This window comes from Sus scrofa, chromosome 2, assembly GCF_000003025.6.
Source record: "Sus scrofa isolate TJ Tabasco breed Duroc chromosome 2, Sscrofa11.1, whole genome shotgun sequence".
NCBI lineage: Eukaryota > Metazoa > Chordata > Mammalia > Artiodactyla > Suidae > Sus > Sus scrofa.
In genome coordinates, this window is record NC_010444.4 from 41359361 (window position 1) to 41377444 (window position 18084).

At 57.1% G+C, this 18084-nt stretch overlaps 1 protein-coding gene across 2 annotated transcripts in view; it reads right to left on the minus strand.

The window, feature by feature from the left end:
- The window catches only part of KCNC1 (potassium voltage-gated channel subfamily C member 1), a 45728-nt gene continuing 30491 nt past the window's right edge, over positions 2848 to 18084 (minus strand). Inside the window, exons 2-4 of one of the 2 annotated variants that reach the window (XM_021083271.1) lie at positions 13214 to 14147; positions 6222 to 6410; positions 2848 to 4272 (exon numbers count right to left, since the gene is read on the minus strand). In XM_021083271.1, coding sequence (XP_020938930.1) covers positions 4208 to 4272; positions 6222 to 6410; positions 13214 to 14147 — 1188 coding nt within the window. In that variant the 3' untranslated portion in view covers positions 2848 to 4207. Of the gene's footprint in view, positions 4273 to 6221; positions 6411 to 12276; positions 12506 to 13213; positions 14148 to 18084 lie in introns of those variants that run through there. The other variant, XM_021083272.1, reaches the window with a different exon arrangement.

The window sequence follows — 18084 nt, forward strand, 5'->3', positions numbered from 1 at the left end:
GAGCTTGATCCCTGGCCTCCTTCAGTGGGTTAAGGATCCATTGTGCCATGAGCCATGGTGTGGGTCGCAGACACGGCTCAGATCCCACATTGCTGAGGCTGTGATGTAGGCCTGCAGCTACAGCTCTGATTCGACCCCTAGCCTAGGAACCTCCATATGTCATGGGAGCAGCCCTTAAAAAAAAAAAAAAAAAAAAAAAAAGAATGGTGAATCCAGACCTGGGGCTCAGAGTGAAGCCTCCACTGGCACCCACCATGTCTGAGGGAAGTGACTTAGTGACAAATCAAACTGGGAGTCGGGGAGCGAGTTGGGAAACAGGATGGGGGTTCCAGGTCCTCAGGGCACACGTGTAACTGCAGAAGGGTAAGAATTTCCCAGCGACCAGAGCACAGCAAGGTAAGAGTAGGGAGATGAGAGGCCAATGGGCCTTGTTGGCCAATTTAAGGGGCTTCAATGTCACTCTTGGGGCAACAGTTTTTTGGTTTTTTTGGTTTTTTTTTTTTTTTGTCTTTTTGCCGTTTCTCGGGCCACTCCAGCGGCATATGGAGGTTCCCAGGCTAGGGTTCGAATCAGAGCTGTAGCCGCCGGCCTACGCCGGAGCCACAGCAACGCAAGATCCAAGCCACATCTGCAACCTACACCACAGCTCACGGCAACACCAGATCATTAACCCACTGAGCAAGGGCAGGGATCAAACCCACAACCTCATGGTTCCTAGTCGGATTCATTAACCACTGCGCCACGACGGGAACTCCAGGGCAACAGTTGTTTAAGGAGGAAATCCAGTGGTCAGACGTGGGCATGGGAGGCTCAGAGCAGGGTGTAAATGGCCCTCCATCTTAGCTATGGCCTGAGGGCCCGGGATTCAGGACCAGCAGCTCTAACATTCCAGTCAATTCTACCTCCAGCCCCGGGAAGGCCTCATTTTGCTTGAGACATCTTAACCTGAGCCCTGGAGTCAGACCACCTGGGTTGAAAATCTTGGCTTCGTCATTTCCTGGCTGTGTGGCTTTGAGCGAGTGACTTTCTCTCTCTCTGTACCTGTTCTCTTGCCTCTCAAATGGGCGTTTTTTTGTTGTTGTTGTTGTTGTTGTTTGGCTTTTAGGGCCACACTCAAGGCATATGAAGCTCCCAGGCTAGGGGTCGAATCAGAGCTGTAGCTGCCACCTACCCCACAGCCACAGCAACTTGGTATCCAAGCCATGTCTGCAAACTTCACCACAGCTCACGGCAATGCTGCATCCTTAACCCACTAGGCAAGGCCAGGGATCGAACCCGCAACCTCATGGTTTCTAATTGGATTCGTTTCCACAGAGCCACTACGGGAACTCCCCGAATGTGCATGTTGAATTCCTGTGACCCATGATGAGAGAACTTTTCTCAGATGCCCTGTACAGGGCAGAGGCTCAGTGTATGCTAATCCCCATTCCCATTAGCTATGTCCCTGAAAACCCCTGTTCCAAACAGCCTTGTGTCGAGGCCACTCAAGGCCACAAGAGGCACTTCCAGGGTGGCCCCCCTGGGGAGGGAACGCTGCCCTCCCTGCCACAGCTGAGGCTGCTTGGCTTCTACATCCTGATGCTTAGGACTGGCTGTTACATATATGTGTGGACGTGGCAGCTCTTTGGCTGCATGACCTCTGGGCAGAGGCCTTACCATACTCACTGTGCCACTGATTCCCCCCCCCACCCACCCCCGCTTCCTACTGAGAAGTTGAAGTAAATGCTTTGAGAGGGGAGCTCCCACTGTGGCGCAGTGGGTTAAGAAGCCAACTACAGCAGCTCCAGTCTCTGTGGAGGTGTGAGTTCAATCTGTGGCTGGCGCAGTGGGTTATAAGGGATCCAGCAAAGCCGCAGCTGTGGCACAGATAACAGCTGTGGCTTGGATTCAATCCCTCAATCCCTGGCCTGGAACCTTCCATATGCCGTGGGTGTGATCATTAAAAAAAAAAAAAAAAAAAAAAAAAGCTTGGAGGGGATGAGAAACCTTTGGGTGAGAATTCAGCACCCACTTTCAGCCTCCTGCCCACCCATATGATTGTTTGATTTAGCCGTGCCGGGAGACATCAAGGGACCAGAAATCCAGGGGAAAGTGACACCCACTTGTTTGCAGCCCTGGTCAGATCCCTCCTCTCTGGGCCTCTGTTCTTCATCTGGAAAATGCTCAGAGGCTGACCGCTGTGCTCATTGGGATTTTCCACCACCCAAGATTCTCTAGTGGATAGAAAGGCTTGGAAGCCCAATCCCCGACTCTACCCCAGCCAAAACCAAGTGAGCAACCTGAGCCAATCCAGATCCCTGGGAGAGGGCTGCACTCCTTCCAAGATGCCTCCAGGCTGAGTGAGGGGTCTGTAATGAGTGGTCCCCTGGACCGGGCCCAGCAAGGGCAGAGCTGGTAGGGCACCAGACCTGTCAGACCCCTGCCTCTGGCGCCATCAGATTCAAGGATGGCCCTAGGACAGAGGTGACCAAGGTCTGCACAAGGGGAGGACGTAGGGGGCTGGGAGCGCCGGCAAAGCCAGATTCGAGGAATCACAGCCATGCCCCGTGATTCAGGAAGAAATTGCCTGGGGGGATGAACCCCCTAGAGGATGGGCTGGTCTAAAGTCAGGGCCCTTTTGGCCTGATTCCTTCTCAGAGCTGTCCCCCTCCCCCAACCCAACGGGATCTGTGGGTAGGTGGGGGGACAGCCCTGGCTTTCCCCCAGCGAAGGACTGCCAGCACCTTGGGCGGGTCCCTGAGACCAGAGGAGCCAGGGCAGCCCAGCCACAGAGGGCCTGACTCGGGGCTGGGGGACCCAGAACCGAACTGCAACCCTGCCAGAGGCAATAAAAACCCAAATCCATGCTTCATCTCCAACGTCAGCTTTTTATTATCGAGGCCAGGGCCCCAGGAGGGGAGGGCGTTGAACTAAAGCAGCATTGCTCTTTCCAGGAAATGTTGCGAGCTGCAGTGAGAGCTTGAGATGTTGCATTTTTTTTTTTTTCAACTCGAGCATGTGTTTTTCAAAAATATCATCCTTCCCCACCCCCCACCCCACCACTAATTTTAGAATCAGACCAAAGCCAAGCTACTGTCCTCTGTTTCTGTTGGGAAAATACTCTATTTCTTCAAGATGCAGAAGTGTGTCTCTGCAAACCTCCGATTGCTTCAGGAAAACAAATCTGCTTTAGACTATACAGAAACCATGATACAAAATTTATTTCATGCTAGAATCGCTTTGCATAACATTGGGCATGCAGGGGTTTTTGTTGTGGTGGTGGTGGTTGGTGTTTTTCTTTTTGACTCTGAAGTACTAAATCGCATACAATGCCAGGTTGTGCCTTAATCAGAGTGGAGGAGGACCGGCCCTCCTGCGGTCCTGATCTGTTGGTGCTCTGAAGTAACGCTTGGAAAATCCAGACGGTGCGGATTTATCTACTATGATTTGTTATGAAAGTTGGTCGCACTGGATCTACACACCGCTAAGATGATCGACTCAACCTAGACTAGCCGCTGTCAGGGGTCTTGGGGAGACGTCCGCTGGGTCACAAGCATGCCAGACAGAGGAAAGAAGGCAGCAGGGCGAGTTTCCACAATTCTACGGGGAGCAAAGTTCTCAGGTTCCGCGTGAGAGATGCACTATGAAGGTGAGGTCAATATGACCGATGGCTGACCGACTGCCCTTTGGGGAACCGTACTCTCGATCGTGTGTACAAAAGACGGAAGTCCTCCGGTCCCGTCCCTCCCCCTCCCCCACTCCATCCCCCCAAACGTACAGGTTTCTACCCAACGCGGCCCTGTTACAGTTTGGCTCCAACAAGGTGTATCAAAGAAAGAAAGCGCTTTGAAAGAAATAGAGGACTCTCGCTTCTCTTCGTCGTTGTCGTGGTTAAGGGTCATCATACAGGTGCGGGGGGGTGGGGGGTGTGGATGGCTGGGTTTTCTGTTTAACTTCATGCAAGTCATGCTAAGGAAACCCTCCGCCCCGCCCCCCTCCCCGAATAAAATAAAATTTTTAAAAAAGGAAAAGAAGGAAAAGAAATCCTCTACGGTCAGTTACCATTTGGCCGTAGAAAAGCTACGTCCGTCCTAGTACAAGGCCTGGGCCACTCGGACTCGTCCGGCAAACCTGCATGGCGTGAATTTACTCTGTCCGAGGGTGAGGAGGGGCTGCAGGTCCACCCAGATGCTTAATAGCCACCAGTGTCCTGGGCCAAGCCGCCTGGTCAAGTCACTCTCACAGCCTCTGTCGGCATATACTTAGCAATGACAGGGCTTTCTTTGCAAAGATCTGTATGTAAAGAATACAATTAACACTTGAGCTTCTCTTCTTGGCTTTCCCATCCCGCTTGGTACTTAGTTTTAAGGAAGGAGGAGGAAAGACAGAACAGCCGCATGCAGAGGCAGGCAGATCCTTCTCCAGCTGGCCTGGTTCTCCCATGCAGTCAGCCAGCCTAGCGCGCCTCTTTCTCTCCCTCCTGGGGGAACGGGTTGAGTCCCTAACTCTCCTCTACCCTGCACATGGCTCGGGGCCTGGAGTTATCCTGAGAAAAGCAAGTCCTCGGCGGCTGTCAAGACTCCATGAGAGTGGGGCCTGGTGGGTGCGGGTGGGGGCGCTTCCCCTCGGTGCTGCAGGACTGGGGCGTGCATGTGGCCAGTGGACAGTGGCTGCCACTAGACCCCCGCCACTAGAGGGAGACAGGGCTGCTCCTGCCCCACAGACTCTGGGCTTCTGGAAGCCCAGTAAAGAGACTCTCCTGTCTGCTCCTTAGGCCCCACGGATCTGAGCCAACATTCCAAGATGAAGGAGACTGGCGGCCCATGAGACCTTACCAAACAGAGCACAGCCACTGCTGTCCCTGCTCCCCCGCTCTCCTGGGTTGGCCCTGCTCCTGGTTTTCTAGAGCCTCCACTTGGAAAAAAGCCAGGTGGGATGGGCAGCACCAGGCCTATCCATGGAAAGCGCCAAGGATGGGCCCTGCCCCAGGCCGGCAACCCTCCGCCATGCAGCACCATGCGGGGGGTGGTATGCCACGCTGGGGTCCGAGGGACCTTCAGGCAGGGCAAGGAAGCAGGGCTACCCAGCCTGGATCAGGTGAGCACGCTACCCCAGTGACCAGAAGGACTTCCCCCATCTCAGTGTTGGCTGCCTCTCCTCTCCTGGGCTTGCCCTTTATTTTGAATTCTATGTTTTCTCATTGCGTATCGTTGAACCGTTTCAAATCTTGGAGCAGTTGTGAATGACCACAGGCTACACCAACGGTTGCCCTGAAAAACCAACTGTCTGACCCAATCTGCTCACCCCAGTCAGCATGCATCCCCTGTGAGCCTGTGAGGCGCTCCCCAGCATGCATGAGCCGCCCAGCCAGTCTGCTGTGCTGAAGGTGGCTTCCTCCACCTTCCAAGCCCTGGCCAATGCCTGGAGCCTAAAGCTGGGTGGGGGAGGTGTGCCCAAGCCCCTCCCCAGCCCATGCTCAAGCTCTAGTACAAGCCTTTTCCCCCTGAGGGGTCAGCCTAAGATAAAGGTCTGATCCAAGGAGACCCTGAGCAGAGACTGCCACAGGGCTCATCTTTACCAACCACAAGGGGGCGCTGACCACACCCGGGGCCCTGGCTCAAGGGCGCTGGGGTGGAAGGGGTTGCAGAGTCCTGCGTAACCACCTTCTCTGGGCAAGCTCTCTATCTGCCACTAGCAATATTCTGACTGGCACATACTTCACCTCTGCAAGGACACTGGCCTCCCCTCCAAGCCCTGAAGCCACCTCTCTCTTCATGCTTTGCCTCCCACTGGTCTGTGGCTTCTCTTTAGAGGCTGCCTCTTCCAAAGCAGGGATCTCTGATGGCCAAGCCCACAGGATCCTGACCCACCCCGTTGTCCTCCTCCAACAAGGGACCGGGGAGATCATTTTGCCTTTGGGGTCTGACCTGCCATCTGCCAGAGCCACCTGGGGGAGTCGGGGCTCCTCCCACGTCCCTGGGTACCCCTCTGCCTTGGGGATGAGAGGCAGCCAGCCTGTTCTCCAATCCCTTCCCACGTCCTCAGCTCATTTCCAACCCACAGCCGCCTGGACCTCACGCGCTCTCTGCCAGCCCGACATCCCTGGGGCTCCTGCTCCTCAACCCCCCACCCCAATGTGCCTGCCTGCCCCTCAGCGCCCCTCGCCCACCGCCCCGCCCGCCCATCTGCAGGAGCGCGAGGCGGCCCGGCTGATGCAGAGCACCCCGGCCTCCTCTACGTACCCTTTCTCACTCCTCCACCAGGTGGGCACGCGTACTCCCCGGTTGATAAGAGGAAGCAGGGTCCGTATCTCTCGCGGGTGCCCGAGCGCGTAAAGGGCAGGCCCTCATCGGGAGTGAGGGCCTGGTCTATGTGGGGGCAGTCTTCGTTCGCCAGCGCGGCCTTCGCCACCTCCCCATTCAGTTTGGAATCTTCAAACATATAAGCAGAAGCTATTGAGACACTGAAAACTGTTTAGTTGTGGGGGGGGACAGGCCAGAAGTGGGGCATCGGCAAAGGGCAGCCTGTAACTGGAAGGAAAAAGCGAGTGGGCCATGGAGGGAGGGACGAGGCTGGGGGTCCCCGGCTCACTCAGGCAGCCTTCCAGCTGCCCACGGTGCCAGGAGGAGGGTTCCTGGGTTTGCTCAAAGTTTGCAAAAAGATGAGTTGGTGATGGGCCCAGCAAGCGCGGTGCTGGGGGTGGGCCCAGGGCCCACGGTGGGCCGATGAGACAGGATGGTGTGCACGTGGTCATGGGTAGAGGGCCAGACACAGAGCTCAGGGAGAAGACAGACAGACACGCAGAGACACTCTTGTCCAGAGAGGCAGCCTTCTCTGACCCCTCCGCTGCTGACCAGAGCCTGGCTGCCCCTGTCCACAGCCAACTGGCTGCTCAGGCCACCCCGGCCTCATCCAGATCCCACCCATCAGCCCTGCTCCAGACCCCACGGGATCCCCTATGGTCACTCATTTCATGCTGTCCCCCCCACACACCCTATCCGATCACTCAGTCCCTCCCACATGGACCCAGTCTGGCTGCTCTCCATGCTCCGTCCCCCGTACAAGACTAGGCCTGGTCCCACAGTCTCCTGGTCCCCCCATGCAGACCCAAATGGGCCAATCTGTTCTATCCCCACACAGACTTAAGCTGGTCACTCGGTCCACTCGGATCCCCACACAGACCAAGCCAGTGTCCTCCGCCCCGCTCTGCCCCCAAGCAGGCCTGGTCAGCTTGCACAGGTGCAACAGGGATGTAGCATGAGGCGGTGACAGCAGGCCATGATTCGGGAGGGGGGCTCCCTCCCATTCCTCTGTCTCCTCTCGGCAGCATCCCCCGCAAAGCAGAGCAAATGGAGGCGTAAAGACAACAGCGGCTGATGGACTCGAGTGGGAAAGACGAGTCTTGGCCTCTGTGGTAGCCTGAGAAGGAACCTGGGGAGAAGTGTGGGGGCACAATTGGTGAGGGCAAAGCGTGGCCAGAGCAGGGCGCTCTCCCTCTCCCAAGTCCAGCAGCTGCGCCGCGCACCTCTGGAGCTGGCAGGGGTAGCCCCTGCCCCTGCCCGTCACTCTTGGGGACTGAGCCTACCCCTCACTCTCTGCCCCTCAAAGCAGGCTCTTCCCGGACAGGGTGGTGCCGACTCAGTCCCCAGGGTGGGCACCGTGGCTTCCTCAAAGACTTCCTCTAGGCTGAGAGCCTCCAGGGAAGACAGACCCGATGTGGGCACGACCCCGCGAGCGGAGGCTCTCTGAAAGATTCGAGAGGGGCAAAAAGCTGGAGACGGCCTCCACCAGATTTGACCCTCTTCTGTGACCCTGTTCACCTCGTGTCACTACACACAGAAGTGGTCCTTCTCCGAGTGCACGCACTGAGCATGCCCGCGGGCAGGATCACGGCCCGTGTACACATCATGTCACTACAAAGAGGCAGTCAGTCAAAAGAGAAATGGACCAATCAGGTTTATTCGTAAAGCAAATCCAAAAAAAAAAAAAAAAAAAAAAACCCATCATAATTTTGGAACTTAAAAAAAAAATCTGTCGTACAGGATGGCAAAAGCATTTCACGTACAGTGCGTTTCTTGACAAATCCCAGGGGCTTTGCTCCCCGATTTACTCTGAACCAGAAAGGCCAGTTACCAAGGTAACGCTGACACCACGTGACTGGGGCTGGAGCCTCCCCCGGGTCTGGGGGCTGCCTCGCACTTGCGGCGTGTCTGAGGGCACACACGTGTGCACACAGACAAGCCCAGTCCTGTCTCCCCATCTGGCCGGCTCCATCTTCCCTTCCGAGGGTCTCTGGGGAGGAGGGAGGGACGTGGAAGGGAGGAGAAGGTAGATGAGGGTGTGGAAGTCGGGGACCACAGTCACTGCACACATTTTCCTCCAGGGGAAAACAGCAGGTCCTCTACGAGGCAGCCTCTCCATCTGGGAGCGGGGCCAGGACTCGATGTTCTGTGCTGGCCCTCGTCTGTCAGTGGAGGTAGCTACAGCCTGCAGGTCTTCCTTGCCCAGGGGTGGGTCAGAGGTAGGGGGTGGAGCCCGAGGCCCCACGTCTGGCTCTGCCCCCCACACCCCCAGCCCCACCAAGCTTGCCCCTGGAGCATCCAGCGCTCACGGCCTTTAAGAGGACCCAAAGTTGAGGCTGGTTTCCCTGCAGAGTTTGGGCCAGGGGGCAGGCATCGGGCATCACTGGGTGGATGTGAGCTGGACCCCCTTTCCTCCCTGGAGCCTGCTTCCTCTCCAACCATGACCTTTGAGAAGGAGGCTGTGCCTGGGTGGGAGAGTTTAGGTCCCGCTTGGGAAGGAGCCAGCCTCCCTGGGTTGTGGGCTTTTCTGTGGTTTGGGGTGGTCTCAGCAACTGGGAGCATCATCCTCTCTCTCCAACTCCAGAGGGGTGGCTGGAAGAGGGACCAGCCAAGGAGGGGTCAGCTCTCCAAACTTGGGGAATCTGTGAAAAAGGCCAGAGGCACCAGCTCTCCCAGGACTCCCCACCCTTCAGATGAGATGGCCACCAGGTCCCTTGGTTCCCACATGCTCCCCAGAGAGCTGGGAGCTCTGCCTCCCCTGGTCCAGGGCCCTTCGGTCCCCACTAGACCCGCGGGCCTGTGATGGTGAAATGGCAGCATGGGCAGCGTCTCACGGAGATGGTTTCCAGGCTTTGAAATGGGCTGAGAGAGATGAGCGTCCGCAAGAGGGTCATTTTTTTTAAAACTTTGGAGCAAGGAGAACCCGGGCTTTAGTTAGCAGGCTGGCTTTAGTGCCCTGGTCTCCAGGCACGGCCAATGTACTTACTGTTCACACCAGCAGCGGGCGCCCTGGGCGCCCAGGGCACACGCAGGGCTGGGGGCGGGGCAGGTAGGGGTGGCTGGGCATCTCCTTGGGTTTAGCCCCAGGGATCTGCCCGGCTGGAGACTCAGGGCGGGGGGGGGGGGAGTCCCAGGCTAACTGGGGACCGTCTGTGAGAGACACAGGCAGGGTACAATCACAAGAACCAGCACAAGTCATGCAACAAAACGAGGAGAGAGAGAGAGAAACATGATTAGTGGAGAGAGAGAAAGAGAGAGCATGTGAACAACACAGAAAAAGAACACCCATGCGTGGCCCTCAGAGTCCCTCGTTTTTCCACTCCTCCCCCTAAGCCCACCTGGGGACCACGCTGACCCCCCTCAGGGCCCCCCGCTGCCCACCGCGGCCCTGCATCCGAGCCCATGTGGAGGGTCCTGCCCACACCCCACCTGGTCACCGCCATCCAGATCCGCCACCTCCCCAGTCCTGGGAGCGGCACCACTCCAGGCACCCACTGCAGCACAGCAGGGGAGACGTGCAGGGCCGGGGCCAGGGGTGCTCTGGAGGCGGCTGCTCAGGGGAGAGCCCTTCCACGTAACGATGCCCCGGAGGCTGCAATGGTAGCTCCTGGGGACCCAGGCAGGAGCTTTTCGGGACCTCACCGCTGCCTGACGTGCCCACAGGCAGGAAGGGGGTCCAGCCACCACCCGTCCCCCGCACCAGCCCCCTGCTCGCCTATGGTAGCACCCCGAAGCCCCAGACGCAGCACCACAGAGGACCAGCCCACATCACAGGAGCAGAGATGGACAAGACACACGTGAATGGACATGGCAGGACAGAAGGAGCTCTCCGAACTGTCCAGAGCAGGTGGTCTGGCCCCCCTCTGGGAAAGGAGGAGCTTCTCCTGGGCTATCAGCCCCAGGCAGTCCCTGACTCTGGAGATGTCCTCCTGGTGCCCCTCCTTACAACCCCCATCGGGATGAATCCCCCAAACACTGAGACCGTGCCAGCCATGCTACAGAGGAGACCAGATCATCCCTCACAGACACACAGACCTGAGGCTTCAGGAAGGACCAAGACGGGCAGGCAGGGAAGGACTGGGAGGTCTTGCCTGAGTCCCAGGGCCAGAGCCCTGGGAGTGGGGTGCCCTCAGAACCCAGCATACTGCACTTGGCCCCAAGTGCAGGTTTGAAAAGTGGGATCGGAGATTCCCAGGTTTCACTGAGACACCTTGACTACCTTTGGGGTGGGGAGAGGCTGAACAGGTCCCGGGGGCTGCATCTCACCTCTCGGGTCCCGCAGGGCCGGGTCTCCACCCACACTTGCCCGCCTCACCTCTGGCCTCCCCCGCACTCACTCACCAACTCACCCCCAACCCTGCGCCCGTCCAGGTGCTGAGCTGCAAGCAGAAAAGGAGGCAAATGGGAAGGGGTTCAGGGAGTCCCTAAGGACCACACACCCTCTTGGTGATGATCTTTTGGAGGGAGGAGTGTTCCAGTGAGGGATGAGGCTCAGAGGGGGCCTCGGATATCCAGACAGCAGCCCCCCCGAGGAAGTGAGAACTTGGGCAGGGGGTGGGGATGGGGTGTGGGGGATGGGAGGGAGACAGGGAGCAGGATCTGGGCATCTGGAGTCCAGAGCCTCAAGCCTGGAAGGGCCTCAGGTACCTCCTCAGCCGTAGACACCGTTCAAGCCAGAACACTCTGGATCTCTGAGACCTGGGGTCGGGACAAGGAGGTTCCCAGGAGCAGGGCTGCCCTTGGTTGGGGGGCCCAGGGGCCCAGGGAGTCCAACAGGAGTGCACTGGGATTTCATGGGAAGAGGTTTGTGTCCCTGGGACTAGCTGGTGTACATGTCAGAACACACACATTTGTTGTGTGTGTGTGTGTGTGTGTGTGTGCACGCGCACATATGCCCTCAGCCCATGTCTAGGAGTGCTGAGGAATCTGTGCCTGGCTGGAGTGAATGAGGGCTCCTTGATAGGCTGGCCTGAGGCATCCATGTTTGGGGCACCAAGCCTGAAAGATTCAGTATTGGGAAGGATGTGACAGATGGCTGAGGAGTGCCCTGGTGATGCCACTCCGGGCTGAGCTCTTCCTGCTGAGGCCTGGAGTGAAGCTGGGGCCTAGGCCCACCCTCCCCTCCCCCAGAACCCCAGAAACGTTCCTTGCCATAAAGGTGGCTCCTGAGGTCAAACAGAAGGGCTAGCTAATGCAAAGCAGACAGGTGGGGCAGGAGCTCTCTATGGCCCATGCCCGGCTCACCCAGCAGGAGCCAGTGTCTTGGCCAGGGGGTCCAGCCCCACCTCAGACCCCACCCTGTTCCACACTAACCATATTCCTCTCAGGTACCTGCAGGAATCCCGGGGAGTGGGGAGGGGTACGGAGCCAGGTGAAGGGGGGAGAAAGCACCCAGGGATGGAGAAGGGGGCCTGGGGCGTGGGGGGGTACTGCTCTGGGCAGCACAGCTGTGGGATGAAGCCAGACCAGGAGGAGGATGGGGGAGGGGTCAGAGAGCACGTCAGCGGGGAAGAAAGACTCAGTCATCCACTGGGGGAGGCCACCCAAACCCGGGGACCCCTGCTCATCTAGGGCCGAGCTGGCCTGCAGCCCCCACTGCCTGACCTGGGCCCGGGGTGGGGGTGGGGTCATCTGTAGACTAAAAGACTACCCATCACTCACTCAGCCTGCTCAGCCTGGCACTCCTTCTTAGCTCAGCGCTGTCACTCTTCTCTGGGTCATTCATTCTCTTCAAATCCCTGTGTCCACAGAATAAGTCGATGGTATTCCATGGGTAGAGGTAGACTATGGGCTTTATCTTCGGACCAGAGCCCCGTGATCAACTTTATGTGCTATGTGCAGGTTCTCATAAAACTGAGATAATCCCATAACGAACCACTAGCCATGGAATATTAGAATATATCCCACGGTGACTAGTATTGTTTCATGGCCCCCCTCCCCCCTCCCCAACCCCCCCCCCCGCCCCCACTGAAGTCACGGGAAAGTGGTCATACACCGGTTGGGATGTCATGTATTGCTGCTGCCGTCCCTACCGCCGGAAACGGGGAGAACTCTGGGTGGGAGGTGGTTGCTGGTCTGTAGCGCTTTCATCTAAGCTGCCCGGGGGGGTGGCCCCCTCTAGTCCTTCTCTCACCGGCCGCGTCCATCAGAAGGCCACCGGAAACTCCCACTTGACCATCAACCCCAACAGACAACGTGAAAGCTCGAGTCACTCCAACAGGTTCCTAAAGATAAACGCTAAACTCTAGAGTGGTGGTAGAAGATGAGTTGGTTCCGCATGCTATGGGGTAAGTAAGCTCGTTACGGAGGGCAAGAGGCGTCTCCTAGGACGCGCCTGGAGCTAGGCAGCTGGCGTCAGAGCAGGAACGCTACTCAGCTATGGAGCCAGGCTCCGTTGGGGCGGGGGAGGTGAGAATCCTGGCTACTGCCTTTTGCAGGGACCCTCCTGCCAGATCCCATGCCCCCCGCTGTGCCATGCGCACAGCCTGCAGGGAGCCGTGGCAAGACCACATCAGAAAGCTGTCTGGCATTTCCAAATCACACCTGCCCCCGCCCTGCCCCGACACTAGGTCATGGGCCTGAGTCATCGACTCATGCTCAACTCCTGTCCACCAAGCAGCAGCGCCCCCGGGCTCCTGCCAAGAGAGTCCTCAGCGACCTCGCGGGAGTGTCATCTCTTCAGACCCCCAGGCGACCCGAGCGTCAACCTCCTTCCCCGGGGCCACCAGTGAGGTTCTTCTAGCAGGCTCTCGCCTCATGAATGTGGCCGCCCAGCATCTCCCTGGGCCCCCAGATGCCACACCTCAAGACTGAGAGGGCAGGATCCAGGGTCACCCGTGGAACTAAGGAAGCAGTCTGACTGAATCTGGAATCATCGCTACAGGGGGCGGAGGTGAAAGGTCAGATCGACATGCCTCTAAGAGGTTTCCTACCTGCTCTGTTAATTTCTAAAATTTCTTCCTGGGCCAGCGGGCATGTGTCACTCTGAGTACTGTGGTGTGGAGAGTTTACGACAGATTTACAATAATTGGGAGATCCCAGCTGCGGTGGCCGCGGAATATGCTTCTTTTTTTTCTTTGGTAGTTTCTGCTTAGCCATGGCTAAGGAGTAATACATCCCGAAATTGTTCACAATGACGGGCACGGGCATGGCGATGGTCAGCACGCCCGCCAGCGCGCACAGCGCTCCCACCAACATGCCGGACCACGTCTGCGGGTACATGTCTCCGTAGCCCAGCGTCGTCATGGTGACCACCGCCCACCAGAAGCCGATGGGGATGTTCTTAAAGTGGGTGTGCTCGCTGGCGCTGGGGTCATTGGGCTGCGCCCCTATCCTCTCGGCGTAGTAGATCATGGTGGCGAAGATCAGGACGCCCAGAGCCAGGAAGATGATGAGCAGCAGGAACTCGTTGGTGCTGGCGCGGAGGGTGTGGCCCAGGACCCGCAGGCCCACGAAGTGGCGGGTCAGCTTGAAGATGCGCAGGATCCGCACGAAGCGGACGACGCGCAGGAAGCCCAGCACGTCCTTGGCGGCCTTGGAGGACAGGCCGCTCAGGCCCACCTCCAGGTAGAAGGGGAGGATGGCCACAAAGTCGATGATGTTGAGCGAGTTCTTGATGAACTCCACCTTGTTGGGGCAGAAGACCACACGCATGAGGAACTCGAAGGTGAACCAGACCACGCAGACGCCCTCGATGTAGGTGAGGAAGGCCTCCGTCTCAGCTTCCCGGTAGTAGCGCACCTGCGTGCCGTTCCGAACATTCTCGATCTCCGTCTTGTTCACGATGGGGTTGAAGCGCTCATGGGTCTCCAGGCAGAAGGTGGTGATGGAGACCAGGATAAAGAAGAGGGAGGCGAAGGCCACATACTGTGGAGGAGAAACACACAGTGTCAGAGGGGAGGCCCGCCCACCCAGAGCAGGGAGATCTGGGGTGCCTCTGGGCGGGATCCAGTCAGGGGCCAGGCCAGGGCAAGATGCCTGTGTGATGCCCCTGCTGACATGGGCTCAGAGCCTGGGGCATGGGGTTAGGAGGCTCAGGTGGCTGAGAGGTCAAGGTAGAGAAGACTTTGTTTTCACAAATGCCTTTCCTTTCATCCTGGGAGTTAAGCTGGACCACAACTCCCAGTTTCCTCTGGGGCCGGAGGGTGTCACGTGCCTTGGCTCAGGCTAGTGGACCCTGGTGGGGGGGCGGGGGTGTTTGTGCCCTAAGGCTGGGCCTGGCTCACACAACCTTCCTGCTAACCTTCCCTGGCTTCTTTCTTCCCCTGACTGCAGGTCAAATGCTGAAGTCCTAGTGGGACCAGCAGGGCCACCAGAAGGAAGCAGCCTGGATCCTTGGAAAGAAAGACACCCACTAAATGCCTGGATGGGAAATAAACTTCTACTGTGGTAAGACACGTGATTTGGTAGTGACTTCTTAAAGCATTTAGCCCCCTGTGACTAATGAAAGAGACCTATCCAGCTGAAGCTGAGGCTGGCAAAGAAAGTAGAGGGGGATCCAGGCCTCTCAAAGGCCTCACCTCCCATCTTTCTTTTGTTCCTACACCCGTCCATTCATTCTCTTTTTCACGGATCTGTACCTCATTTGTGCAGTCTCTTCCTGTTCTAGCCTATGTGGAATGACATAAGCTAGATCTGCCCAGGGCCTTAGACAACTCTTTTCTCTCCTTCTCTCTATTGTTAATAGGAACTCATACCACCAACTTAGACGTGAGTTCCCCCACTTTGGAGATACTGAAATCAGATCTAAATGGTCATCTGTCAGAGACAATATGTTGCAGGTTCGGGCATCAGGGGGAGAAGTGGACAGGGGTCCTCAAAGGCACCATCATCCACAGGCTCTGCTTCTCTTCGGCTGCTGCCCGCCGGCCCGACGGCAGGGCTGTGGGTGGGAGGAAGGAAGAAAGTGATGGGTCTGGAGCTTTCCAAACATGTGGGGGTGCCTGCTCCTTTCAGCCCCCCTCCTTAGTGAGAAGGAAATGACCAGGAAAACCCAGCCTGTCTACCTGGAGAAAAGCTCAGGAGGCTTTGGTTTGGTGGCCCCATCCGATGACCCTCTGGGCTTCTCTAGCCCCCAGCAGACATGGGATCCCGAGCAAAGAGACTCAAGCAGCTGTCAAGAGTTTCAAACCCTCCTACTCAGACTGAATTCCAGGTAAAGGCTTTGCATCCAGCCAGGTCCCCACCCCCTCCACACACACCCGGATCTAACACTGCCCTGGGCGGGGGCACTCTGGCCAGGGGTCCTCCAGGGGCCCAGCTTGTCCTGTTCCCACTGCTCCCCTCCCTTCTGGGTTCCCTTCTCCCAGCCTGTCAAGACAGACCAAGACCCGGGCAAGGCCCTCTCCTGGAGGCAGCGCTTGGGCTATAGTCTGGAATGGGTGGCAAATTCATTCTCCAGAGCTGCCTTTATAGAAAATGTCAAGGACTGCCAAGGCCCCACCCTGTATCTGTCACAAGGAGCACCACACTGCTTCAGCGATTTCTTTAGTTTGTACTGATGCACCTCCCCACCTGGTGATGGCCCTGTCTGGGCTGACCATGGCCATGGGACCTGGCACCCAACCTGGCACAGATCCAGAAACCCAGAACTTTGTGGACCTTCTAAGACATATTCTGGGTTGGGGGAAGGGGAGAGAAAAGGGGAAGGGACAGAGCCAGCATCTCAGAAGTTCCAAGTAAGAGCAGCCTTTAGAGATGATCTGGTCCAAGACACTATATGCTACATACAGAAGGCAAGTCTGGCCCAGAAACACCAAGAGATCTGCCTAAGCCACGTGCTGGAGGATGCTAATGCTCCTGCTGGTTTTATTTTTTTTTTTTTTTGGCTGTGCCTGCAGCATGCAGAAATTCCTGGGCCGGGGATCGAACCTGCGCCACAGCTGTAGCCTGAGCCACGGTGGTGACACCACCAGATGTTTAACCCACTGAGCCACCAGGGAACCCCCTCCTGCTGGTTTTAGAGCATCATGCAATTTTCAAAAACTTTACCCTAGACTATCAAGTGCGATTCTCTGTGCATCCTTCCTTCCATCCTTTCTGTCACCCATTCGTCATCCTTCCTTCTCCCTCCCTTCCAACAACGCATCCTTCCTTTCTTCTAGCCTCTTTTTTATCCACACGTCCATTCACTCTTCTTTCCTCCTTCCCTCCATTCCTTCCTTTCTCTGTTCCTTCCTCCCTTGCGTCCATCATTCATTTATTCATTCTTTCTTTCCTCTCTCCCTCTTTTCCCTTCCTCCCTCCCTCCCTTCCTCCCTTCCTCCCCTTCTTCTACTTGCCCATCCATCCATCCTTTCTTCCTTCTGCTCCTCACCAGGTGCCAGTTTACATCCAGGGAGCCCCCTGCCCAACTGAGGGTAAAAGACACACACAAGTACAGTGTAGTGGGCTGAAAGGTGAGCCCCCCTGCAGCCCTGTGAAGTAGGTCAGGTCTGGACAAGGTGAGGGCAGAGGAGGGACTTAGACGAGCCAGGTCTTCTGACTCCAGAAACAGCTCTTTAAGGGTCAGATAGTACTGACCTGGGACGCCACAGAGGCAAACAAGGAAAGCAATGTGGAAGCAACTGGAAGAGGTCACCAGGTCCGACCCAGGTTTATTTAGTTCCAGCACTCTTTTTTGTTGTTGTTGTTGTTGTCTTTTTTGCCATTTCTTGGGCCACTCCCGCGGCATATGAAGGTTCCCAGGCTAGGGGTCCAATCGGAGCTGTAACTGCCAGCCTACACCAGAGCCACAGCAATGCGGGATCCAAGCTGCGTCTGCGACCTACACCACAGCTCACGGCAACGCCGGATCCTTAACCCACTGAGCAAGGGCAGGGATCAAACCCGCAACCTCATGGTTCCTAGTCGGATTCGTTAACCACTGCGCCACAATAGGAACTCCAAGTTCCAGTGCTCTTTGTATCACCAGAGCTGCCAAAGCTCTTGGAGTGAAGAACACTTCCCCCTATGCTGGTATTTGCCCCAGATTCCTTATGAAGAGCCCCATTTTAGAGCTTAAATCTCACAGCCCAGACTCCCACAGGGCAGGTCTCACTCCTCCCCTGGTCTTTTTTTTTTTTTTTTTTTTTTTTTTTGGTGGTGGTGGTGATGGGAGAGGAGACATACGCTGTGAGTGTCTAAGGGAGGCCAAGAGGCAGGCCCCTTCCCTTGCCCCATCAGCCGTGGCACCCCCTCTCCTGAGCTGTCCCACAGCTACCCTCCTCTGTCCCCTCTACTCACATAGGATGCTCTCTCAACAGGGCCCCTGCCATCAAAGCCAGCAGGTTGTAGACTGCAATCTCAGCCACCGCGACAGGCTTCACCCAGCTCCCAGAGGAGACGACTGTTGGAATCCCAGTTCTTTGCCCGGTCGCCTGGCTATGCTGCCCGCAGAGCAAAGCCCTGACTCCTCAGCCTGGCACATGAGGCACCCTGGCTTCACTGGCTCCCCAGGGTCCTCTCCTCACATGTACCCAGATTCTTGCCGTTTCTCACCCCATCTCCGTGTCTTTGCACCTGCTGTTCCTTCCTCCAGAGGGTTCCTGTCCCTCTCCATGTGGAAAACCCATCCATCAGCGCCCGGCTAAGTAGCCCGTCTCCTGAGACATCTTTCCCAGTGAGGCTTCCTCTTGGCAGCTGAGGCCCTTAGGAGGCAGCCAATGAAGCACCCCCCACCCCAGGGTCGCTAAATTCACCCCCAGGGAGGCAGCGAGCCCATCTCTGGCTCTGGCTCATTAGTGCTTAGGGAGGCTCACAGGAGGAGCCTGGAGAGAGCACTGATGTCCCATAAGCCTCTCAGTCCCTCCCAGGTCCCCCCAAA